The sequence below is a fragment of the Salmo salar genome, chromosome 27, assembly GCF_965601325.2.
Source record: "Salmo salar chromosome 27, fSalSal1, whole genome shotgun sequence".
Taxonomy (NCBI): Eukaryota; Metazoa; Chordata; class Actinopteri; order Salmoniformes; family Salmonidae; genus Salmo; species Salmo salar.
Genome location: NC_138317.1, coordinates 14,181,426 through 14,208,883, shown reverse-complemented (window position 1 = coordinate 14,208,883; position 27,458 = coordinate 14,181,426). Strand labels below are relative to the sequence as shown.

General features: G+C 42.2%; 1 protein-coding gene across 1 annotated transcript; it reads right to left on the bottom strand.

The window, feature by feature from the left end:
- Positions 1-8,027: 8,027 nt before the first annotated feature.
- On the bottom strand, positions 8,028-26,582 carry LOC106588277 (alpha-2,8-sialyltransferase 8F). Its single transcript, XM_014177109.3, has 9 exons — positions 26,462-26,582; positions 23,658-23,741; positions 22,937-23,023; positions 22,703-22,847; positions 22,504-22,616; positions 21,964-22,050; positions 11,195-11,312; positions 10,804-10,968; positions 8,028-9,443 (listed from the first exon to the last, which is right to left on the bottom strand). Exons 1-9 carry the CDS (start codon positions 26,542-26,544, stop codon positions 9,249-9,251), a joined length of 1,077 nt encoding a protein of 358 aa, XP_014032584.3. The 5' UTR covers positions 26,545-26,582; the 3' UTR covers positions 8,028-9,248.
- Positions 26,583-27,458: the final 876 nt, after the last annotated feature.

Genomic DNA, 27,458 nt, shown 5'->3' with positions numbered 1-27,458 from the left:
TTAGCAGACACTCTTATCCAGAGCATCAACATGGGTCAGAAGATAACATACACTCAATTAGTATTTGGTAGCATTGCCTTTAAATCGTTTAACTTGGGTCAAACATTTCAGGTAGCCTTCCACAAGCTTCGCACAAGAAGTTGGGTGAATTTTGGCCCATTCCCACTGACAGAGCTGTTGTAACTGAGTCAGGTTTGTAGGCCTCCTTGCTCGCACATGCTTTTTCAGTTCTGCCCACACATTTTCTACAGGATTGAGATCAGGGCTTTGCGATGGCCACTCCAATACCTTGACTTTGTTGTCCTTAAGCCATTTTGCCACAACTTTGGAAGTTTGCTTGGGGTCATTGTCCATTTGGAAGACCCATTTGCGACCAAGCTTTAACTTCCTGACTGATGTCTTGAGATGTTGCTTCAATATATCCACATCATTTTCCTCCCTCATGATGCCATCTATTTTGTGAAGTGCACCAGTGCCTCCTGCAGCAGAGCACCCCCACAACATGATGCTGCCACCCCCATGCTTCAGGGTTGGGATGGTGTTCGTTGGCTTGCAAGCCTCCCCCTTTTTCCTCCAAACATAACGATGGTCATTATGACCAAACAGTTCTATTTTTGTTTCATCAGACCAGAGGACATTTCTCCAAAAAGTACGATTTGTGCAGTTGCAAACCGTAGTCTGGCTTTTTTTATGGCGGTTTCGGAGCAGTGACTTCTTTCTTGCTGACCGGCCTTTCAGGTTATGTCGATATAGGACTTGTTTTACTGTGGATATAGATGCTTTTGTACCTGTTTCCTCCAGCATCTTCACTTGTCCTTTGCTGTTGTTCTGGGATTGATTTGCACTTTTCACACCAAAGTGCGTTCATCTCTAGGAGACAGCAGTATACCTTCCTGAGTGGTATGACGGCTGCGTGGTCCCATGGTGTTTATACTTGCGTACTATTGTTTGTACAGATGAACATGGTACCTTCAGGCATTTGGAAATTGCTCCCAAGGATGAACCAGACTTGTGGAGGTCTACAATTCTTTTTGGCTGATTTCTTTTGATTCCCCCATGATGTCAAGCAAAAAGGGACTGAGTTTGAAGGTAGGCCTTGAAATACATCCACAGTTACACCTCAAATTGACTCAAATGATGTCAATTAGCCTAACAGAAGCTTCTAAAGCCATGACATCATTTTATGGAATTTTCCAAGCTGTTTAAAGGCACAGTCAACTTAGTGTATGTAAACTTCTGACCCACTGGAATTGTGATACAGTGAATTATAAGTGAAATAATCTGTCTGTAAACAATTGTTGGAAAAATTACTTGTGTCATGCACAAAGTAGATGTCCTAAACGACTTGCCAAAACTATAGTTTGTTAACAAGAAATTTGTGGAGTGGTTGAAGAACGAGTTTTAATGACTCCAACGTAAGTGTATGTAAACTTCCGACTTCAACTGTATGTAAATGTGATTGATTGCTAATTTTAAAAAAATCATTCTAAAAAAACAATTTTTTCTTTGTCATTATTGGCTACTGTGTGTTGGTTGAGTAAAAATAACAATTTAATCAATTTTAGAATAAGGCTGTAAGCTAACAAAATTTTGAAAAAGTCTAAACAATTAGTAGGATGAGGCACATGGGCTACTAACAGCATACTACACAACATACACTTAGTATTACTTTCTTGGCTACAGTATACATAACTCCCTGGCATGTTACATCATTTATGCAGTAGCATACAAGTGTCACAGGATCCAACGAAAGTGGCGCCCCTCCTCGGTCGGGCGGCGCTCGGCGGTCGTCGTCGCCGGCCTATTAGCTGCCACCGATTGTTGTTTCTGTGTCTTTTAGTTTTGTCTGTCTGTTCCGCACCTGTTTTGTGTATGTCATTAGTGGGGGCTTATTTAATGTGTGTTTTCAGTTGGCATTTTGTGCGGGATTGTTTATTGTCCACGTTGTGTTTACCGACAGTTTTGTCGAAGGATTTACCGGGCTGCGCTCCTTGCCTTTTGTGCCTTGGAATATATATTTTGTGTTTTATGGGAAAGTGTTTCTCCCAGGCGAACTTTGTATAGCGCCCTGTGCTTTTCGGCGTTTGTGTGTGTCAGTTTTATTAAAAGACACTCACCTCCAGCACCTCTGTCTCCTGCATCTGATTCCGCCTCTACGCCAGTCCAAATCAGACGTGATAACAAGACATTTTTGGACTACCCTTGTTGTGCTGTGCTCACTTGAACAGGAAAGTGGAGCCCCGATATCCCGACTTGGAATTCCGAGTTGGATGACCGTTCAAAATATTTTCCCAGTCTGAGATAGTTTTATCCGAGTTCTCAGTTGTCTTGAACTCACTGAAGTCTGAGATTTCCCAGTTTAAAGTTTCCAGTTGTTTTGATCGCGGCTGAAGTCATGCTGGATTGACAGCATGGCCAATGTATCCAAACTTTTCTGACCCATGGCGTTACCTCTTTTTTTGTGATATCCAACTGGTAGTAACGATCTTGTCTCATCGCTGTAACTCCGCTATAGACTCGGCGAATGTCGAAAGCCAAGCTGCACTACTTCTTGACACACTGCTCGCTTAAACCCGGGAAGCCAGCCGTGCCAATCTGTCAGAGGAAACACTGTCGAACTGATAACCGAAGTCAGTTTGCAGGCGTCCAGCCCGCCACAAGGAGTCACTAGAAAACAATGAGACAATGACATCCCGGACGGCCAAACCCTCCCCTAACCTGGACGACGCTGGGCCAATTGTGCGCCGCCTCATGGGTCTCCCAGTCACAGCCCTCTTTAACACAGCCTGGGATCGAACTTGGGGCTGCAGTTGCACCTTAGCACTCATTGTTGAATTTGTGATTTCCAACTTGTTGTGTAATGTTTATGTCCAATGGCCGATGAGCACCAATACGCTTTATTTATGATTTCTCTTCAAATGACAAAGATTGAAGTAGATTGCTGACTTGATGCATGATGGTGACTGCTTGTCTAGCTTGCTAGCTAAGATTTTGAAAGTATGATGTTGACATGATCAGTCCAATCAAAGCTACAGTAGATATAACGTGATTTGACGTAATTTTATCTGTGTTCAATGACCTTGAGCCTTCTTGGATGGGCACTTCTAATGTAAGTCTATGGCAGCACCCAAGATGCTTGAGTTTTCAAGCTCTACCTGTAGATTTTGCAGTGACGTAGTGTCCCCATGAGTGACAGAACACAGAGCCAATCATGGCGCAACTAGAGAACATTACCAACCCCTATGCTGACTGCCCCACCACCACAGAGTAGCAGCAGTGTAAAAACAAAGGGGGAGTGTCAATGCAAATAGTCCCGGTGGCCATTTGATTAATTGTTCAGCAGTCTTATGGCTTGGGGGTAGAAGCCGTTAAGGAGCCTTTTGGCCCTAGACTTGGCACACCGGTACTGCTTGCCATGCGGTAGCAGAAAGAACAGTCTATGACTTGGGTGACTGGAGTCTTAGACACTTTTTTGGGCCTCTGACACCCCCTAGTATATAGGTCCTGGATGGCAGGAGGCTTGGCCACAGTGATGTACTGGGCTGTACGCACTACCCTCTGTAGCGCCTTACACTCGGATGCCGAGCAGTTGCCATACCAGGTTGTGATGCAACCGGTCAGGATGCTCTCGATGGTGCAGCTGTAGAACTTTTTGAGAATCTGGGGTGTTGTCATGCCCTCTTCACGACTTTCTTGGTATGTTTGGACCATGATATTTTGTTGGTAATGTGGACACAAAGGAACTTCAAACTCTTGACCCGCTCCACTACAGCCCTGTCGATGTGAATGGGGGTGTGTTCGTGATAAGATAATTATCTAATAAAGGTAAATGAATCAATAAACCATGATGAATTATTAGTCATACAGCAGGTTTAATGAATGATCAATGTAATAATAAATGTAGGGATCGATTAGTCTGATTAGTTCCGGAAAGTCCAGGAACCACTGGAGAGGGAAAGAAATGTGTGTATGCAATTAGTATAGAGAGATAGAGAAGCAGATGGTCAGATGGTCAAGGGAGTAAAACCTCAGAGAGTTCCTAACCTTGAAGGAAAGGAACAGGCTGAGCCAGAAGGTGATAAACAGTGTGAGAAGTTTATGGGGGTTGCAGGTCACCAACAGATTGTGTGTAAATGCATGTGCGTAAGTAAGCAAGAACTATATAATGACTGTTTTGTTATCCTGACGGCAGAACGTTCTCTGAATAAAGCTACAGAAACCTTTTGCAGAAAGCTGAGTCCTTGCCTAATTATTTTAACCCATTGTCTTACAACCCTTGGGCATTAGTCAAGGCGAATTGATTATTGATTATTATCATCGAGATATAAAATTCCTTTGAACAATTCGGCCCTTCTTTTCCTGTAGTCCACGATCATCTCTTTTGTATTGCTCATGCTTAAGGGAGATGATGTTGTCTTGGCACCATACTACCAGGTCTCTGACCTCCTCCCTATAGGCTGTCTCATCGTTGCTGGTGATCAGGCCTACCATTGTTTTGTCGTCAGCAATCTTAATGATGGTGTTGGAGTCGTGCTTGCCCACGCAGTCGTGTGTGAACAGGGAGTACAGGAGGGGACTGAGCACACACCCCTGAGGTGCCCCCGTGTTGAGGATCAGCGTGGCAGATGTGTTGTTTTCTACCCTTACCACCTCAAGGCGGCCCGTCTGGAAATCCAGGATCCAGTTGCAGAGGGAGGTATTTAGTCCCAGGTTCCTTAGCTTAGCGATGAGCTTTGTGGGCACTATGGTGTTGAATGCTGCGCTGTAATCTATGAACAGTATTCTCACATAGGTGTTTCTTTTGTCCAGGTGGGAAAGGGCAGTGTGAAGTGCAATTGAGATTGCGTCTTCTGTGAACCTTTGGGGAGGTATGTGAATTGGAGTGGGTCTAGTGTTTCTGGCATGATTGTGTTGATGTGAGCCATGACCAGCCTTTCAAAGCTCTTCATGGCTACCGAGGTGAGTGCTATGGGACTATGGTGGTCTGCTTGAAATATGTAGGTATTACAGACTCGGTCAGGGAGAGATTTAAAATGTCAGTGAAGACACTTGCCAGTTGGTCTGCACATTTTTTAAATGTTTTATTTATTTATTTAATGTTTTATTTCACCTTTATTTAACCAGGTAGGCCAGTTGAGAACAAGGTCTCATTTACAACTGCGACCTGGCCAAGATAAAGTAAAGCAGTGCGACAAAAAAAACAACAACAGAGTTACAGAGTAAGGAGGTAAGGCAATAAATAGGCCATAGTAGCGAAGTAATTACAATTTAGCAAATTAACACTGGAGTGGTAGATGTGCAGATGATGATGTGCAATATGAAATACTGGTGTGCAAAAGAGCAAAAAAGTAAATAGAAACAATATGGGGATGAGGTAGGTAGATTGGATGGGCTATTTACAGATGGGCTGTGTACAGCTGCAGCGATCGGTTAGCTGCTCAGATAGCTGATGCTTAAATTTAGTGAAGGAGATATAAGTCTCCAACTTCAGCGATTTTTGCAATTTGTTCCAGTCATTGGCAGCAGAGAACTGGAAGGAAAGGTGGCCAAAGGAGGTGTTGGCTTTGGGGATGACCAGTGAGATATACCTGCTGGAGCGCGTGCTACTGGTGGGTGATACTATGGTGACTAGTGAGCTGGTCACCATGCTCTGAGTACCTGTCCTGGTAATCCGTCTAGCCTCACGGCCTTGTGAATGTTGACCTGTTTAAAGGTCGTGCTCACATCGGCTACGGAGAGCATGATCACACAGTCGTCCAGAACAGCTGGTGCTCTGATGCATGCTTCAGTGTTGCTTGCCTCGAAGTGAGCATAAAAGGCAGTTGGCCCGTCTGGTAGGCAGCGCCCCTATGTCTCAGTATGTGTAGACCATGTATCTGATGCTGTCTGGACATAAAGAGTATGGCATGTCATACTCTTTCTGGCTAGACAGCATCAGATACATAGGCCACATATAGTAAAACAGATGGAGTTAATATGCAGACCTAAGCTTGTCGCCTGCCTTCCCGCCTTTGGGACAACGACTCCCATTGTCAGGGCAGAGACATGAGCATCTCGTCATTTCATACATACTCTGGTTTCAGGCTGCCACTTTTCTTTAAAAAAAATGGCTACGTTGTATGCCTATTTGGGAAGCCTATTTGGGAAGGCCTTGCTGATTACTGAGTTGCGGCTGACAGTGAAAAGCATCTAAAATACAATTGGCATGCTGACTGCAGAAATGTCCACCAGATCTGTTGCCAGAGAATGTAATGTACGTTTATCTACCATAAGCCGCCTCCAACGTCGTTTTAGAGAATTTGGCAGTATGTCCAACTGGCCTCATAACCGCAGACCACGTGTAACCATGCCAGCCCAGGACCTCCACATCCGGCTTTTTCACAAGTGGGAGCATCTGAGCGGGTGCTGAGGTGTATTTCTGTCTAATAAAACCCTTTTGTGGAAAAAAACATTTCTGATTGGCTGGGCCTGGCTGCCCATGGCCATGGCTGCGCTCTTGCCCAGTCATTTGAAATTCATAGATTAGGGCCTATTTAATTAATTAAAATGAACTGATTTCCTTATTTGAACTGTAACTCAGTAAAATCTTTGAAATTGTTGCATGTTGCGTTTATAAACTCAGCAAAAAAAGAAACGTCCTCTAAATGTCAACTGCGTTTATTTTCAGAAAACTTAACATGTGTAAATATTTGTATGAACATAACAAGATTCAAGAACTGAGACATAAACTGAACAAGTTCCACAGACATGTGACTAACAGAAATGGAATAATGTGTCCCTGAACAAAGGGGGTCAAAATCAAAAGTAACAGTCAGTATCTGGTGTGGCCAACAGCTGCATTAAGTACTGCAGTGCATCTCCTCCTCATGGACTGCACCAGATTTGCCAGTTCTTGCTGTGAGATGTTACCCCACTCTTCCACCAAGGCACCTGCAAGTTCCCGGACATTTCTGGGGGGGAATGGCTCTAGCCCTCACTCTCCAATCCTACAGGTCCCATACATGCTCAATGGGATTGAGATCCGGGCTCTTCACTGGCCATGGCAGAACACATATATTCCTGTCTTGCGGGAAATCACGCACAGAACGAGCATTATGGCTGGTGGCATTGTCATGCTGGAGGGTCATGTCAGGATGAGCCTGCAGAAAGGGTACCACATGAGGGAGGAGGATGTCTTCCCTGTAATGCACAGCGTTGAGATTGCCTGCAATGACAACAAGCTCAGTCCGATGATGCTGACACACCACCCCAGACCCTCCACCTCAAAATCGATCCCGCTCCAGAGTACAGGCCTCGGTGTAACGCTCATTCCTTTGACGATAAACTGCAATCTGACCATCACCCCTTGTGAGACAAAACCGTGACTCGTCAGTGAAGAGCACTTTTTGCCAGTCCTGTCTGGTCCAGCGACGGTGGGTTTGTGCCCATAGGTGACATTGTTGCTGGTGATATCTGGTGAGGTCCTGCCTTACAGGACCTCACTGATGGAGGGATTGTGCGTTCCTGGTGTAACTCAGGCAGTTGTTGTTGCCATCCTGTACCTGTCCCGCAGGTGTGATGTTCGGATGTACTGATCCTGTGCAGGTGTTGTTACACGTGGTCTGCCACTGTGAGGACGATCAGCTGTCCATCCTATCTCCCTGTAGCACTGTCTTAGGCGTTTCACAGTATGGACATTGCTATTTATTGCCCTGGCCACATCTGCAGTCCTCATGCCTCCTTGCAGCATGCCTAAGGCACATTCACACAGATGAGCAGGGACCCTGGGCATCTTTCTTTTGGTGTTTTTCAGAGTCAGTAGAAAGGCCTCTTTAGTGTCCTAAGTTTTCATAACTGTGACCTTAATTGCCTACCGTCTGTAAGCTGTTAGTGTCTTAACAACCGTTCCACAGGTGCATGTTCATTAATTGTTTATGGTTCATTGAACAAGCATGGGAAACAGTGTTTAAACCCTTTACAATGAAGATCTGTGAAGTTATTTTGATTTTTACGAATTATCTTTGAAAGACAGGGTCCCGAAAAAGGGATGTTTCTTTTTTTGCTGAGTTTATTTTTGTTCAGTATAGAAGTATACAATTTTCATGTTCTCCATTAAATATAAAACCCATCATAAAACAACTATACAAATAATGTATAAATAACTTTTTTAAGATTAGGTTACAGACAGTCCAACATGTAGCTGTATTGCCCCCTGGCTGTGGGGTTGTATTAATAGGGGTTAGGGTGTAGGGTTTACAGGTTGTTCAAATCAAATCAATGTTGCTGTGAAAGAGAATGTATTCTCAGTCAACTCACCTGGTCAAATAAGGAAAACATAAAACAAGTCATTTAAAAAAGCAAGGTATAGTTGAAAGGGTTTGGGTCCAACATGTAGCTGGTAGTGCCCACTGACTGGAGTTGTCGAAACAGGGGTTAGGGTGTAGGGCAGGGTTCAGCGAGTAAAAGAAATGTGACAAGTTTTTTGTAAAAATATATAAATGTAATGTTTGGTCAAAAAAGACTACAATCACCAGGAATTTAGCAAAAAAATATTGTTTAATTTAGAAAATCTGTTCCCAAGTATTCCCACGAATAAAGGTTGTGTCTCAAAGTAATCAAAGTATGAATGATCGGCTATGAAAAGCCAACTGACATTTACTCCTGAGGTGCTGACCTGTTGCACCCTCGACAACCACTGTGATTATTATTATTTTTTGACCCTGCTGGTCATCTATGAACATTTGAACATCTTGGCCATGTTCTGTTATAATCTCCACCCGACACAGCCAGAAGAGGACTGGCCACCCCTCATAGCCTGGTTCCTCTCTAGGTTTCTTCCTAGGTTCTGGCCTTTCTAGGGAGTTTTTCCTAGCCACCGTGCTTCTACACCTGCATTGCTTGCTGTTTGGGGTTTAAAGGCTGGGTTTCTATACAGCACTTTGAGATATCAGCTGATGTAAGAAGGGCTTTATAAATCAATTTGATTTGATGAAATTATGATTGTTTTCAAATACAAATACAACAATACATCTTTTGGGGTTTAGTTGTGGTCAATTTGCACTGTATAAATAATTATTATTTTGTTCCGGCCCCCGATGATCCGCATGTTAGGGTGTACAGGGTCCAACATGTAGCTGTAGCGCCCCCTGGCTGTGGAGTTGTAGTAACAGAGGTTGTATGGGTTAGGGTGTAGGGGTCAGTGTACAGGGTCCAACATGTAGCTGTAGCGCCCCCTGGCTGTGGAGTTGTAGTAACAGAGGTTGTATGGGTTAGGGTGTAGGGGTCAGTGTACAGGGTCCAACATGTAGCTGTAGCGCCCCCTGGCTGTGGAGTTGTAGTAACAGCAGGAACTCTTCAGGCATGGCGTGCATGAAGTGACTTGGACCAACACTGTCATAGTAATGATGAGGCAAAGTATTTTGGGATAGATCCAGAGGGAAGGGCCAGAAGCCGTACAGATGAACCTAACAAAGAGAGATCTAGACTTAGAAACAAACACACACAAACACACACACACTTAATTTCTTAAGGTAGTGTGGGAGCAAAACTCATGACTCTGATGCCATTTCCATTATTAGCAGCATCTAGGCTGTCCACTTTGAAGAGCTGAGACAGAATGGCTATATAAGAAATGGAACATATAGGACCAGGCCCTGCTACCATTATAACCTATATTGCTGTCAGATGTGGGCGTTAACAAGCAACAACTGATATGGAGAGATAATTGTAAAGAACGGTCTAGGGAAGTTATTTTCATATAGAGGGAGGGGACTCTATACGTTATGCAAAGACAGAATCCTATAAAGATAGGACTCTGTAATATGAGAATTTAGTCTTTTTCATGGAAGGACTCGGCTTTGCTACTCTGTATTAAAGTCTATATTGAATTCACAAAGTTCTTGTAAGAGTATTATGTTCTTAAGACAATTTTCCACGACAGTAGTCGATCGCATCCTCTCCTGCTTGTGGGTTCGCTGATGACTGTATAATCCGATGCAGGATGCATATTATCGTTGAGGCCGGTGCAGCCATGGTCATATGTCTTCTCTGTCACTTCACCAGGCGACATTCAGTCCTTTTTTCCTGAGCCAACTGCTCTCCGTGATGGCAGAGGCTGCACCAGGTGGAACGGTCCACAGCAACAGTCCAGAGGGAGGCAGGGTTTATCCCACACTTCTTCAGTGAAGTCTTCAATTGGTACTTTAGGCGCTTTTTCTGACCACCTGCAGAACATAGGCCCAGTTGAACCTGTCATTCACGTACTGAAGCTCAAGGACTCGTTCAGATTCAAGCTTTGTGCCAGCTGCTACTAGAGTCCCAGTGTTGCTTCAGAAATAACAGAAGCACGATGTATATGATCTTCAAAACAACATCTGTTCATGGCCTTTATGGACCTCTCCTAAGCACAGGTCTAGACATAGGTGGGCCTAGGTGGACACAGACCCACCCACTGGGGAGCCAGGCCCTGCCAGGCCCATCCAATCAAATTGAGAAAAAATACTCCTCAGTCAAAATTTCTGCAAGCCCACCCACAAATGAATTTCTGGCTAGCAAAGTAGACTGTGAACACCTTTGGAAGGTCTTTCTGCAGTATGGTTCAATGAGGGGGTGATGGTCAGTGTAACAATTGGCGGTCAGAAGTCTGAACCCTTTGGAGTAGGCACTGGTGTGAGGCAAGTAGCGTGTGCTTGAGCTGGTCCTATGTCTTCCTCCTTTGTGTCCCAACACTGCTGGCACAAGGACATGGAAACGTAGAGTGGGGTGACCCTAGACTTCAGATTGGACAGAAACATCTTCTGAGGCAACACACACACATACTAACACCTGTTCACAGATCTCCAGAGCGGTGCTGGCCAGCATCAAACCAGTAGAGAGCCGTGGGGCTCGTTGCCCGCGACGACGCCAGAACCTGCCCAGCTCAAACAGGTAGTCTGGGTGGAAGAACACCACTTCCTGTTGGGGGCGGGCCTTACGGAGGGCATGGTACACCTTGGACAGAACAAAGACTGATTAATGACATCATTACTATCTACTCTCCTCCCCCCAGGATCAAAATGTTAGTTATCCATTTTGTCATTCTTAAAAAGTCTACCCGAGCCCAGCCCTTGCCCTAGTAACTGATAAAAAAATTGACCGGGTACATAGTATTGTGTCCTGTCGGGCCCGTGCCGGGTCGCAGGCCTCTACCTAGTCTCATCACATGGTAGCAGCTCACCTTGAAGCAGGGGGAGGTCCCAAAAGCAAAGGAGAAGGCTGGGAGAAGTAGATGAGCATGACCGTAGACTGACAGAGCTTCCGCCAGGGGTCCAGGGTTCTGCTGGAGGTCAGGGTACCTGAGTATAGGTGAGTTAGGAGATGGGGAGGGGAGGAGTGAGGAGACGGGTGAGGGGAGGCGTTAGGAGACAGATGAGGGGAGTAGTTAGGAGACAGGGGAGGAGTTAGGAGACAGGTGAGGCATTGTCGATGTTATTGGCAGTTGAACAAATGTCTAGAATCGACTTGACGACAAAAATCTATTTGAGTTTGTGAAATCATGTTCAAGGCAGAGACAGGTGAGAGTATATATATATATATATATATATATATATATATATATATATATATATATATATATAGATTATGTACAGTATCAGTCAAACGTTTGGACACACCTACTCATTCAAGGGTTTTTCTTTAATTTTACTATTTTCTACACAGCTCAAATAAACAAAGAGAAACGAAAGTCCATCATTACTGTAAGATATGAAGTCAGTCAGTACAGAACATTTCAAGAACTTTGAAAGTTTCTTCAAGTGCAGTCGCAAACACCATCAAGCGCAATGATGAAACTAGCTCTCATGAGGACCGCCAAAGGAAAGGAAGAGGATAAGTTTATTAGAGTTACCAGCCTCAGAAATTGCAGCCAAAATAAATGTTTCACAGAGTTCAAATAACAGCCACATCTCAACATCAACTGTTCAGAGGAGACTGTGTGAATCAGTCCTTCATGGTTGAATTGCTGCAAAGAAACCACTACTAAAGGACACTAATAAGAAGAAGAGACTTGCTTGGACCAAGAAACACAAGCAATGGACATTAGACTGGTGGAAATCTGTCTTTTGGTCTGATAGGTCCAAATTAGATTCTAAAACCTTTTCTAAATTAAATAATGATGCCTATAAGCTAGATAAAGAACGCATAAATATTGTTTCTCACACAAACTTCCCTTATTTACATATTATTTATCTTTGGTTTTAGGCCACCCTCTTTCAACAACATTTCTGAGTTTTCACAATTTCCCGGGAATCACCAAGTCTGACACAAGGGAAAGCAGCTCCTTCCCCTCTCAAAGGTATGCTAACTGCATCCTGTGCTTGGCGACATCTCCTCGAAGTTGTAACAGCTCAGCCGTTTGCCAAAGATCTACACAAAATACTCTGTAATGTCAAAGTGGAAGAAAAAATTGAACATTTTATTTATAATTAATGGAAAATGAAACGCAAATATATTAGATAAGTATTAAACCCCCTGAGTCAATATAAGTTAGAATGAAATTGTATTGGTAGTGTCGTGACTTTGGCATCATTAAACTGAAGATCAATCTTTATCAAAAAGTCTCTGTAATTATTATTACGTGATTAAACTACTTAATCGCCTAAATGTAATTAAGGTGTTGGGGCTAGGGGGCAGTATTTGGACGGCCGGTTAAAAAACGTACCCGATTTAAACTGGTTACTACTCTTGCCCAGAAATGAGAATATGCATATAATTAGTAGATTTGGATAGAAAACACTCTAAAGTTTCTAAAACTGTTTGAATGGTGTCTGTGAGTATAACAGAACTCATATGGCAGGCCAAAACCTGAGAAGATTCCATACAGGAAGTGCCCTGTCTGACAATTTGTTGTCCTTCTGTTGCATCTCTATTGAAAATACAGCATCTGTGCTGTAACGTGACATTTTCTAAGGCTTCCATTGGCTCTCTAAAGCCGCCAGAAAGTGGAATGGGGTGTCTGCTGTCTCTGGGCAAAGAACAGCAGCAGAGTTTGTGAGTGGTCAGCCTGGGGACAGTGAGACTGAGATGCGCGGTCACGAGACTACTCCATTTTTTTCTTTCAGCCTTTGAATGAATACAACGTTGCCCGGTTGCAATATTATCGCTATTTTACGAGAAAAATTGCATAAAAATTTATTTTAAACAGCGTTTGACTTGCTTCTAAGTACGGTAATGGAAGATTTTGACATTTTTTGTCACAAAATGCGCTCGCGAGTCACCCTTCGGATAGTGATCTGAACGCACGAACAAAACGGAGCTATTTGAATATAACTATGGATTATTTGGAACCAAAACAACATTTGTTGTTGAAGTAGAAGTCCTGGGAGTGCATTCTGACGAAGAACAGAAAAGGTAATCCAATTTTTCTAATAGTAATTCTGAGTTTAGTGAGCCCCAAACTTGGTGGGTGTCAAAATAGCTAGGGGTCAGCTTTTTACATTGGCGTGTGATGTTCAGAACATGCATTCCCAGCAAAAACTTCTGGTGAATTTACAAAATGATAAACGTTGACAAAATACATAACAATTATTTTAAGAATTATAGATACAGAACTCCTTTATGCAATCGCCATATCAGATTTTAAAATAGCTTTTCGGCGAAAGCATATTTTGAGTACATAGTTCAGCCATCACAGCTAGCTAATTTGACACCCGCCAAGTTCGGGGCACACTAAACTCAGAATTAGTATTAGAAAAATTGTATTACCTTTGCTGTTCTTCATCAGAATGCACTCCCAGGACTGCTACTTCCACAACAAATGTTGTTTTTGTTCCAAATAATCCATAGTTATGTGCAAATACCTCCATTTTGTTCGTGCGTTCAGGTCACTATCCAAAGGGTAACGCGCAAGCGCATTTCGAGACACAAAATTTCAAAATGTTCCATTACCGTACTTAGAAGCATGTCAAACGCTGTTTAAAATCTATTTTTATGGTATTTTTCTCGTAAAATAGTGATAATATTCCAACCGAACAATAGTGTATTCATTCAATGGCCAAAAGAAAAAATGGTGAGGTCTCGTGACCGCGCATTTCCAATCTCTTAGTCACCAGGCAGTCCACTGACAAACTGTGCACCTATTATCTGCCCAGAGACAGGGGACGCCTCAATCCGCTTTCTGAATGCTTTAGAGAGCCAATGGAAGTCTTAGAAAGTGCTACGTAACCCCAGAGATACTGTAGTTTCGATAGAGAAGCAAAAGGAGAACTACAAATTCGCAGACAGGCCACTTCCTGCTTGGAATTTTCCCAGGTTTTTGCCTGCCATATAAGTTCTGTTATACTCACAGACATCATTCAAACAGTTTTAGAAACGTCAGAGTGTTTTCTATCCAAATCTACTAATAATATGCATATTCTCGTTTCTGGGCAAGAGTAGTAACTAGTTTAAATCGGGTAAGTTTTTTATCCGGCCATGAAAATACTGCCCCCTAGCCCAGACAGGTTAGCAACTCAAAGCACTTCATGATGACAGAAGTGAGGGCTATGGGGTGATAGTCATTTAGTTCAGTTACCTTTGCTTTTTTGGGTACAGGAACAATGGTGGACATCTTGAAGCAAGTGGGGACAGCAGACTGGGATAGGGAGAGATTGAATATGTCCGCAAACACTCCAGCCAGCTGGTCTGCGCATGCTCTGAGGATGCGCAGTGGATTCCCTGTGGCTCAGTTGGTAGAGCATGGTGTTTGCAACGCCAGGGTTGTGGGTTCGATTCCCACGGGGGGCCAGTACAAAAAAAAAAAATAATAATAATAATGAAATGTATGCATTCACTACTGTGAGTTGCTCTGGATAAGAGCGTCTGTTAATTAACCTCTTGGGGCTAGGTGGGACGCTAGCGTGCCACCCGTGGTGCACTCCATCAACAGCAGGTGCATTTCAAGAGCGGCAAATTTGAATCCAAATAAATGTCAAAATTCAAATTTTTCAAAAATACAACTATTTTACACCATTTGAAAGATAAACATCTCCTTAATCTAACCACGTTTTACGATTTCAAAAAGGTTTTACGGCGAAAGCATAAATTTAGAGTATGTTAGGACAGTACATTTACAAGAGTTGTGTGTAATGTTTTGTCAAGTCAAAGACAGGGTCACCAAAACCATAAAACCAGCTAAAATGATGCACTAACCTTTTACAATCTCCATCAGATGACACTCCTAGGACATTATGTTAGACAATGCATGCATGTTTAGTTCTATCAAGTTCATATTTATATCCAAAAACAGCGTTTTACTATGGCATTGATGTTGAGGAAATCGTTTCCCTCCAATAACCGGCAGTCAAGTCAGCGTAACAAATTAAATAATTAAAATTAGAAAACATTGGTAAAATATTATATTGTCATTTAAAGAATTATAGATTTACATCTCTTGAACGCAATCAACTTGCCAGATTTAAAAATAACCTTACTGGGAAATCACACTTTGCAATAATCTGAGCACTGCGGCCAGAAAAATACGCGTTGCGATACAGACTAGACGTCATGTTGGGGAGATCTAAAATCGAAAATACTATGTAAATAATCCATTACCTTTGATTCTCTTCATCAGATGTCACTTCCAGGTATCACAGGTCCATAACGAATGTAGTTTTGTTCAAAAAAGCTCATCATTTATGTCCAAAAATCTCCGTCTCGTTAGCACATGATGTAAGCCAGCCGGACTTCTCGTCATGAACGAGGGGAAAAAATATATTTCCGTTCGTTCAAACATGTCAAACGTTGTATAGCATAAATCATTAGGGCCTTTTTTAACCAGAACATGAATAATATTCAAGGTGGACGAATGCATACTCTTTTATAACGTATTGGAACGAGGGTACCCAACATGAACTAGCGCGCCAGGTGTCTAATGGGACATCATCGTTCCATGGCTCTTGTTCGGTCAGATCTCCCTCCAGAAGACTCAAAACACTTTGTAAAGGCTGGTGACATCTAGTGGAAGCAATAGGAAGTGCCAAAATATTCCTAAACCCCTGTGTTTTTCAATGGGATAGGTTTAAAGTCAATACAACACATCAGGTATCCACTTCCTGTCAGAAAATGTCTCAGGGTTTTGCCTGCCAAATGAGTTCTGTTATACTCACAGACACCATTCAAACAGTTTTGGAAACTTTAGAGTGTTTTCTATCCATATATAATAAGTATATGCATATTCTAGTTACTGGGTAGGATTAGTAACCAGATTAAATCGGGTACATTTTTTTTATCCAGACGTGCAAATGCTGCCCCCTAGACCCAACAGGCTAAATGACTTAAATGTAATGCGGCTAGGGATGCCGTCTGGCTGGTTTTCCCTTTGTAATCCATTATTTTCTGGAGTCCCTGCCACATGCATCTCGTGTCTGGGCCGTTGAATTGTGACTCCACTTTGTATCTGTGCTGACGTTTTGCCTGTTTGATTTCCTTATGGAGGGCGTAACTGCACTGTTTGTATTCAACCGTATTCCCAGTCCCCTTGCCTTGGTTAAGTGCGGTGGTTTGCGCTTTCAGTTTTGCCCGAATGCTGCCAACTATCCGGTTTTTGGTTTGGGTAGGTTTTAATAGTCACAGTGGGAACAACATCTCCTATACACTTCCTGATGAACACGGTCACTGTGTCAGTGTATACGTCAATGTTATTCTCGGAGGCAACCCCGAAAATATCCCAGTCTGCGTGATCAAAATAATCTTAAAGCATGGATTCCGATTAATCAGACCAGCGTTGAATAGACATTAGCACGGGTACTTCCTGTTTGATTTTCTGCCTATAGAAAGGGAGGAGCAGAATGGAGTTTTGATCTGATTTGCAGAAGGGAGGGCAGGGGAGGGCCTTGTAGCCATCACGGAGAGAGAGTAACAATGGTCGAGAGTTTTTGAAGCACAAGTACTACAGGCAATGTGTTGATAGAACTTCCGTAGCGTTTTCCTCAAATTTGCTTTGTTAACCTGTTGGGTCTAGGGGGCAGCATTTGCACGTCTGGATAAAAAAAATGTACCCGATTTAATCTGGTTACTAATCCTACCCAGTAACTAGAATATGCATATACTTATTATATATGGATAGAAAACACTCTAAAGTTTCCAAAACTGTTTGAATGGTGTCTGTGAGTATAACAGAACTCATTTGGCAGGCAAAACCCTGAGACATTTTCTGACAGGAAGTGGATACCTGATGTGTTGTATTGAGTTTAAACCTATCCCATTGAAAAACACAGGGGTTTAGGAATATTTTGGCACTTCCTATTGCTTCCACTAGATGTCACCAGCCTTTACAAAGTGTTTTGAGTCTTCTGGAGGGAGATCTGACCGAACAAGAGCCATGGAACGGTGATGTCCCATTAGACACCTGGCGCGCTACTTCATGTTGGGTACCCTCGTTCCAATACGTTATAAAAGGCTATGCATTCGTCCACCTTGAATATTATTCATGTTCTGGTTAAAAAAGGCCCTAATGATTTATGCTATACAACGTTTGACATGTTTGAACGAACGGAAATATATTTTTTCCCCTCGTTCATGACGAGAAGTCCGGCTGGCTTACATCATGTGCTAACGAGACGGAGATTTTTGGACATAAATGATGAGCTTTTTTGAACAAAACTACATTCGTTATGGACCTGTGATACCTGGAAGTGACATCTGATGAAGAGAATCAAAGGTAATGGATTATTTACATAGTATTTTCGATTTTAGATCTCCCCAACATGACGTCTAGTCTGTATCGCAACGCGTATTTTTCTGGGCACAGTGCTCAGATTATTGCAAAGTGTGATTTCCCAGTAAGGTTATTTTTAAATCTGGCAAGTTGATTGCGTTCAAAAGATGTAAATCTATAATTCTTTAAATGACAATATAATATTTTACCAATGTTTTCTAATTTTAATTATTTAATTTGTGACGCTGACTTGACTGCCGGTTATTGGAGGGAAACGATTTCCTCAACATCAATGCCATAGTAAAACGCTGTTTTTGTATATAAATATGAACTTGATAGAACTAAAAATGCATGCATTGTCTAACATAATGTCCTAGGAGTGTCATCTGATGGAGATTGTAAAAGGTTAGTGTATCATTTTAGCTGGTTTTATGGTTTTGGTGACCCTGTCTTTGACTTGACAAAACATTACACACAACTCTTGTAAATGTACTGTCCTAACATACTCTAAATTTATGCTTTCGCCGTAAAACCTTTTTGAAATCGTAAAACGTGGTTAGATTAAGGAGATGTTTATCTTTCAAATGGTGTAACATAGTTGTATTTTTGAAAAATTTGAATTTTGACATTTATTTGGATTCAAATTTGCCGCTCTTGAAATGCACCTGCTGTTGATGGAGTGCACCACGGGTGGCACGCTAGCGTCCCACCTAGCCCCAAGAGGTTAAGGTCCCCAGCTACAGTAAATGCGGCCTCAGGATATGTGGTTTCCAGTTTGCACAAAGTCCAGTGTAGTTCCTTGAGGGCCGTCATGGTATCGGCTTAAGGCGGATTATACATGGCTCTGACTATAACTGAAGAGAATTCTCTTGGGAGGTAATACGGTCGGCATTTGATTGTGAGGTATTCTAGGTCGGGTGAAGAAAAGAACTTGAGTTACTGTACGTTATCACAGTCACACCATGAGTAGCTAATCATGAAACATAAACCTACGCCTTTCTTCTTCCCGGATAGTTATTTATTCCTGTCTGACATGTGTACTGAGAACCCAGCTGGCTGTATGGATGGGGACAGTATATCCGGAGAGATCCATGATTCCGTGAAACAGAGTATGTTACAGTCCCTGATGTCTCTCTATAAGGAAATCCTTGCCAATGAGCTTGTCTACTTTATTGTCCAGGGACAGAACATTAACCTCTTGGGGCTATGTGGGACGCTAGCGTGCCACCCGTGGTGCACCCTATCAACAGCAGGTGCATTTCAAGAGCGGCAAATTTGAAACCAAATAAATGTCAAAATTCAAATTTTTCAAACATACAACTATCTTACACCCTTTGAAAGATAAACATCTCCTTAATCTAACCACGTTGTCCGATTTCAAAAAGGTTTTACGGCGAAAGCATAAAGTTAGATTATGTTAGGAGAGTACATTGACAATAGCTGTGTGTAATGTTTTGTCAATTCAAAGACAGGCGTCACCAAAACCATAAAACCAGCTAAAATGATGCACTAACCTTTGACAATCTCTATCAGATGACACTCCTAGGACATTATGTTAGACAATGCATGCATTTTTAGTTCTATCAAGTTCATATTTATATCCAAAAACAGCGTTTTACTATGGCGTTGATGTTCAGGAAATCGTTTCCCTTCAATAACCGGCAGTCAAGTCAGCACCACAAATTAAATAATTAAAATTAGAAAACATTGGTAAAATATTATATTGTCATTTAAAGAATTATAGATTTACATCTCTTGAACGCAATCGACTTGCCAGATTTAAAAATAACCTTACTGGGAAATCACACTTTGCAATAATCTGAGCACTGCGCCCAGAAAAATACGCTTTGCAATACAGACAAACGGCCATGTTGGAGAGATCTAAAATCGAAAATACTATGTAAATAATCCATTACCTTTGATTCTCTTCATCAGATGTCACTTCCAGGAATCCCAGGTCCATAACAAATGTAGTTTTGTTCAAAAAAGCTCATCATTTATGTCCAAAAAGCTCCATGTTGTTAGCACATGATCTAAGCCCGCCGGACTTCACTTCATGAACGAGGGGAAAAAATATATTTACGTTCGTTCAAACATGTCAAACGTTGTATAGCATAAATCATTAGTGCCTTTTTTAACCAGAACATTAATAATATTCAAGGTGGACGAATGCATTCTCTTTTAAAACGTATTGGAACGAGGGTACCCAACATGACCTCGCGCGCCAGAGTCTAATCGGCCATCACCGTTCCAAGGCTCTTGTTCGGTCAGATATCATAGTAGAAGACTCAAAACACTTTGTAAAGGCTGGTGACATCTAGTGGAAGCAATAGGAAGTGCCAAAACATTAATCAGCCCCGGTGTGTTTCAATGGCATAGGCTTAAAGGTAATTCAACACATCAGGTATCCACTTCCTGTCAGAAAATGTCTCAGGGTTTTGCCTGCCAAATGAGTTCTGTTATACTCACAAACAGTTTTAGAAACTTTAGGGTGTTTTCTATCCATATATAATAAGTATATGCATATTCTAGTTACTGGGTAGGATTAGTAACCAGATTAAATCGGGTACGTTTTTTTTATCCAGCCGTGAAAATACTGCCCCTAGCCCCAACAGGTTAACGAGTAATATACTTGGAAGTGGTGGATGGTGTGCACGTCTCCTGAGTCAGACTAGATGTCCACTCCAAATACCTCTTCTCCGCCGGCGGTGTCTTGGAGCAGCCTCTGGGATAAGTTCAGTTGCTTTGGGGGGATACGAACAAAGGATCCAATTCGAGAAAATCGTATGTCTGGTCGGAATGCTGGTGAGTTACCGCTGCTCTGATATCCATAAGTTATTTCTGGCTGTATGTAATAACACAAAACACGCTCTAGGCTAATAATGTAAGAATAATCTGCAAATATTGTGCAATCCAGGTGTGCAAAGCTCTTAAAGTTGCTTAGGAGCGGGCAGCAAAGCTGTCATGTCTGTCGGCGCCATCTTAAAGTGAGTCAGTGAGCAATGAGTCTTTCTAGGTAAGTCTCTAAGAGCTTTGCATACCTGGAATCCCGATTATTCTTTAAAAAATTCTTCAAGCTCTGTAAAGTTTGTTGTTGATCATGGCTAGTCTTACCATAGATTTTCAAGACGATTTAAGTCAAAACTGTAACTAGGCCACTCAGGAACATTCAATACTGTCTTGGTAAGCCGCTAAAGTGTATATTTGGCTTTGTGTTTTAGGTAATTATCCTGCTGAAAGGTGAATTTGTCTCCTAGTGTCTGTTGGAAAGCAGACTGAACCAAGTTTTCCTCTAGGATTTTGCCTGTGCTTAACTCCATTACGTTTATTTTTTTATCCTGAAAGACTCCCTAGTCCTTAACGATTACAAGCATACCCATAACATGATGCAGCCACCACTATGTTTCAAAAAATGGAGAGTGGTACTCAGTAATGTCTTGTGTTGGATTTTCCCCAAACATAACACTTTGTATTCAGGACAAAAATCTAATTGTTTTGCTACATTTTTTGCAGTATTACTTTAGTGCCTTGTTGCAAACAGGATGGATGTTTTGGAATATTTTTATTCTATACAAGCTTCCTTCTTTTCACTCTGTCAATTAGGTTAGTATTGTGGAGTAACTGCAATGTTGTTGATCCATCCACAGTTTTCTCCTATCACAGCCATTAAACTGTAACGTTTTTAAAGTCACCATTGGCCTCATGGTGAAATCCCTGAGCGGTTTCCTTCCTTTCCGGCAACTGAGTTAGGAAGGACGCCTGTATCTTTGTAGTGTAATTAAAACTTCATCATGCTCAAAGAGATATTCAATGTTTATTTTATTTTTATTTTTACTTATCTACCATTGCACATAGAGTGAGTCCATGCAACTTATTATGTGACTTAAGGACATTTTTACTCCTGAACTTATTTAGACTTGCCATAACAAAGACGTTGAATACCTATTGACTCAAGACATTTCAGCTTTTCATTCTTATCCATTTGTAAAAATGTTGAAGAGGCAACCAGGTCTTTGACTAAAATGTCCTGATACTTGGTGGAGTTAATGATGCCGTTGACCCTAACAAGGGCCCCAGGACCAGTGGAATCAAAATAGCCCCATAGCATCAAAGATCCACCACTGTATTTTACTGTAGGTATGAGCTACTTCTCTGAGTAGGCTTCTTTTTCATGTCGTCTGACCATACTGTAGCACTGACTGGTTTTTGATAAATGGCATTGGCACTAGGATTGGAACCGGTGCTTCGGTCAGATGACATGAAAATAGAGCTCTTTGTCTGTTTCTGATCATGTGTATTGATAGAGTATATACCCTTTATTGATCTGGGAAGGGTTGGCTGTTATGAGGTCTGTCTTCACTCCCACGTCATAACTCTTGTTGATAGGAGCCAGGTTAAACCTGTCAACAACAATAACAACAATAACAATCACACAACATTACAAACAACTACGATCACACAACATTCACACAAGATTAGAAACAGCAATGTAAACGACAACATTCACACAACATGACATCAACATTCACATGACATTATTCAACCATACACGACTTAACAACATTCACACAACATTACAAATAATAACTGAAAAGAGCGCCATGTACAAATTGGTGATGGACTCAGAAAGAGGTAATGGTTTCGATAGGAAGAAATAACTTTCAAACAACATTATATACACAAGATTATAAACAACAACAGTCACACATCACATCAACGTTGAACACTACACAACAGAACTACATTGCTATAGATTACTACCAATAACGGGTTGATTGATTGATTGATTGATTGATTGATTGATTGATTGATTGATTGATTGATTGCTTGATAGATAATGTTGTTACTTATACCTAATGACATAGTCAGCATTGTCTATTTCCGCTCCACAGCTGCTGTTCTGCAGGATTCCTCCACTTCCCACCACGGCACAACGACTCAACGAACCTTTACTCCAGGGTACGGTCTACACACACACACACCATGCTGGTAAACCACGCTCGTGTGATGACTAACTTTGTCTGAGAACTGAAGACTTGCGCACATACACACCTGAGGCAGCATCTCCCATAGTGCTTGGTCCACCTTTCTCTTCATCCTCCTCTCTACCTCGTAGGTCAGACTCTGGTTCTGATTGGTGTTCTGTCTGGTCACCATCAGCCTATCAGACGCGTTACAGCATGACCACAACTCTGTCCTGGGGTGGGGGGGTGGGGGGGGGGGGGCATTATGTTTGTTTGAGATAATCGTAAGACTGAGCAAGGTGTGTGTGTTTGTGTGTCTCACCTGTGCAGTTCTCTGTGTGTGATGTTGAGTCTCCAAGGACAGTTCATCAGCTCTCTCACCTCCTGAGAGAACAGGGCAATGTCTACTCTGACGCACGCACGCACGCACGCACGCACGCACGCACGCACGCACGCACGCACGCACACACACACACACACACACACACACACACACACACACACACACACACACACACACACACACACACCAGCCAGGTCACTCCAGATCCAATGCAATGTTTGATGTTCGTTCACATTGCCACGATGTCGGGAGATGCCTTCAATACCGATCACTAGCGGCAATGGTGAACTCAATTACCATCAAGTAGGCTTGCAGCGATGCGGATGACGGATGCTCATTTTTAAATATTTTGTATTCCCTAACCCAAACCTTAGCCCTGAACTTAAGTTTAGGCATTAATTCAGATTGGTTAACTGTTAAAACACAACCTTTGGACAAACGTGGACAAATATAGAATACTGAAGTCAGACGGTGTCAAACTATGAGATCTTGTTACACACAGACACACGACTCATAGATGGAGAACTTGTTGGATCAGGATGGATTGTCTGGTTGATCTGATCAGAACTATATGACTAGCATGAAACATAGTAAGAGCAAGTCAGGCGAGGGAGAAACTACACCGTTCTCTCTCGCTCGATTAGCTGACATCATGGTGTGAGCTAATGGGGATCCTAATAAAATTCTAAACTCGACCTACTTTTTCATAGAAGTCATGGTCACCAGTTTTTCTCGCAGTCTTCTGCACTGCAAACTCTTCTGGACAGAGTCCAGGAACTCATCTCTGCAACACACACATTTATCAAGACCATTTTAGCACCAAAAACCATCCTAGCACAGAGGGCTCATTGTAATGGCTGGAATGGAATGAATGGAACCCAGTCAAACATGTAGTTTCCATATGTTTGATACGATCCATATTTTCCATTCCAGCCATTACAATGAGCCCGTCCTCCTATAGCTCCTCCCACCAGCCTCCACTGATGATTATTTTTTCGTCAAGAACGCATACTGGAAGAGAGTCCTCTGATGGCTGCTAAACCAAATGATGTTTTATAGATTCAGATAACGGGTCACCTTACAGATCACCTGACTTGGAAGCCATCTTAGTTCAGGAAGTTGTATCAATCTGGGCAAAAAGTTATGAATCTTGTCATTTTTTTAAACTTTATCATTGTTAGTGGTTACATTGAAGAATTCTAAACAATTTGTTTGTTCGTTTTGTTAACAGATTTGTTATCAACAGAGACCACATACACAAACTTTAAATAATTGATTTGAATCCACAAATCACATTACATTCCAGAAGGTTTTAAAAATTTCGAAGGTCGTTGTATGCATGGACACTTAAGGATACAGAAAGCACCTTCTCCAAACAGCTAGGCTGCCCATAACAGCTGAAACAGAGCAGTATCTAGCCAATTGCTTTGCTTTAGTCTTTGGCAGGCCTTTGTTTAGCTAGCTAGCTACATGTCTTAAAAAAGACTCCATGCAATTAATAATTTCAATAGAATGTTAATGATGTCACTTTGACAACTGTTGATAGACATAGCTGGTAAATTTGCTCTGGTTATCTACTCCAATTTCAGAGAACTCTCGTCTGAGTGTGCCAGAGCGCAGAATAACTGATGAATTGACGAACTCTCAACACCCGTTGAATATGGCCGGTGTCAGTAAACGTTGCCAAAAAAGCGTAAATTGTTGCCAGCAGCACAGTTGCAGTCACCAACACTCGGGATAGCATACAAATAGCCTAACCAGCTCTGCTAGGGCGAGTAAAATGGTCAGAGTGTAACGCTTGGATGTTGTGGGTGTGGAGTCAGGTGCAGGAAGCAGAAGCGTTTAGTACAGTGCTTTTAATTACGCACAACCAACAGAGTATTCGCCCAAACCAACAGGGCATATCAAAATACAAAGTCCCAAAAAACACGATCCACTACACAACACACAGTGTAAATGAAAGAAACAAGCCCGCACACAGAACAGGTGGGGAGACGGGCTTAAATGCTCATCTAATAACCTAATTGAAAACGGGTGCAACAAATAAAGGCATAACCAACAGAAAAGGGAAAAAGGGATCGGTGGCAGCTAGTAGGCCGGTGACGACGACCGCCGAGCGCCACCCGAACAGGGAGAGGAGTCACCCTCGGCAGGAGTCGTGACACAGACTGAGCTGTTCTCTCATTTGTGTCTGGAAGTAGCAAGCAAGCTAGCCAATGTTAGCCAGTTAGCTTGGGTGCTTGACTGCTGTTGTTAGGATCAACCCTTAAAGAGATGGGTGGGGATAAAGCTTAAGAGGGTGTGAACGATGCTGAATGGGTGTAGACAAAGAAGGGCTCTCCAGTAGGTGTTCCAAAAGATTCAAAGGCCATTTTCACAACTTTCAAAGCAGAGTAACTTTCCCGTTGTTCCTCAACTGTAGTGTATTATATACAATTTTCTAGATATACAATTTTCTAGTCTGCTTTTATCCAATGTAAAAAACACAATTTCAAATTTTGCTACATAAGACCGAATCGAGCCGGTCGGTCACAAATCAGTGCTCCTAGCTTGCACATATATCAGAGCAATGGTGGCCCGTCCATTAGGGTGTTAGGGGCGGTGCCCCACTTGTGATTGGTCAAAAAAAGTAAAGAAATCTAAATATGTAAATAAATATATATATTTATATTTTCATACTGAGTGTACAGACATTAAGAACACCTTCCTAATATTTAGTTGGATTTCACAGGTGACATCAATAAGGGATCATAGACCGACCAGGTGAATCCAGGTGTAAGCAATGTCATGGAAAGAGCCAGTGTTGCTAATGTTTTGTACACTCAGTGTATGTTATATAATTCAAGGATTATGATTAAAATGTCCATAAAAGTGTGGTTAATTTGTGTACATGTTATGGTTTCAAAACAAGCTGTTCATTTACCTACTGCTCTGCCATCAGCAGACCTGACACCCAGTGCTTGGATTGATGGCACTAAAGAGCAAATCACAATGAGCTTGTAAATAAATAATCATGACAGTCCATTGGTAGTTTGGGCCCTGAACCAGACATCCATATCTATCAACAGTAAAAGGACAGAGGGATACACTAGCTGGAACCTTCTCACCCCCAAGGCTCTGTGCCCGAAATCGCAACAATGTTATGTAAACACCGGCCCGAGAGGCTTGTATGAAACCCAAATAAAAATGAATCACTAATACAGAATCACACAGTGTTCACAGAACACTATCAATACAATACACCAGTGAATAATCAGTGTGTCTTCAGTTATTGTATCTCCAGTCTGACATGAATCATTATCAACAGGTAAGAGAATAATCCATAACAGTCATCTTCAAGTCCAGTTACCATGAACCGGCACCTTGACAGTCACAAACAGAACACTGGAAATGATGTGTATTACAGAAAGTCAAAAACTGCTGAACATTGTGTTGATCACTCTAAACTAAGTGACTCTTATGTCCCCATTACACACACGCACATTCACAGTATTACAAACGTACCTTTGAGGTTGGTAGTAGTCTATGAGCGTAATAGACAGGAGAGTTCCAGAGCAGACCAGAATGAATAGAATCAGGTAACGCATCGTTACAACAGGTCACAGACTGAATGACAGCGTGACAACTACACTGTTGGTCCATCAGGGAGGGGAATAGAAGGAGGGAGGAGAGTCTGAGGGGAAAGGAGGAGAGGTGCGTGTTTGTGTGTCAAATCAAATCACATTTTATTTGTCTCGTGCGCAGAGTACAACAGTTGTAGACCTTTCCGTGAAATGCCTACTAACAAGCCTTTAATCAACAATGCAGTTCAAGAAATAGAGTTAAGAATATATTTACTAAATAAACTAAAGTAAGTAAAAAATAAATAAATAAATAAATAAAGAACACAAGGAAATTACATAACCATAACAAGGCTATATACAGGAGGTACCGGTACTGAGTCAATGTGCGGGGGTACAGGTTAGTCGAGGTCATTTGTAAAGTGACAATGCATAGGTAATAAACAGCGAGTAGCAGCAGTAGGGCGGCGGGCGCAATTGAAATAGTCTGGGTGGCCATTTGATTAACTGTTCAGCAGTCTTATGGCTTGGGGGTAGAAGCTGTTAAGGAGACTTTTTGTCCTATACTTGGCTCTCCGGTACCGCTTGCCATGTGGTAGCAGAGAGAACAGTCTATGACTTGGGTGACTGGAGTCTTTGACAATTTTTTGGGCCTTACTCTGACACCGCCTGGTATAGAGGTCCTGGATGTCAGGAAGCTTGACCCCAGTGATGTACTGGGCTGTGCGCACTACCCTCTGTAACGCCTTATGGCACTATGGTGTTGAACACTGAGGTGGTATACTCCTCAATGCCATTAGATGAATCCCGGAACATATTCCAGTCTGTGCTAGCAAAACAGTCCTGTAGTGTAGCATCCGCGTCATCTGACCACTTCCGTATTAAGCGAGTCACTGGTACTTCCTGCTTTAGTTTTTGCTTGTAAGCAGGAATCAGGAGGA

Bases quoted from the DNA above. Each gene is read 5' to 3' on its own strand.
- LOC106588277 (XM_014177109.3), bottom strand. From the start codon at position 26,544: ATGCGTTACCTGATTCTATTCATTCTGGTCTGCTCTGGAACTCTCCTG. The intron at 22,848-22,936 runs GTGAGACACACA...CCCCCACCCCAG, and splicing joins ACACACAGAGAACTGCACAG to GACAGAGTTGTGGTCATGCT. The intron at 9,444-10,803 runs GTGTTAGTATGT...TCTCTTTGTTAG, and splicing joins CTCTGGAGATCTGTGAACAG to GTTCATCTGTACGGCTTCTG.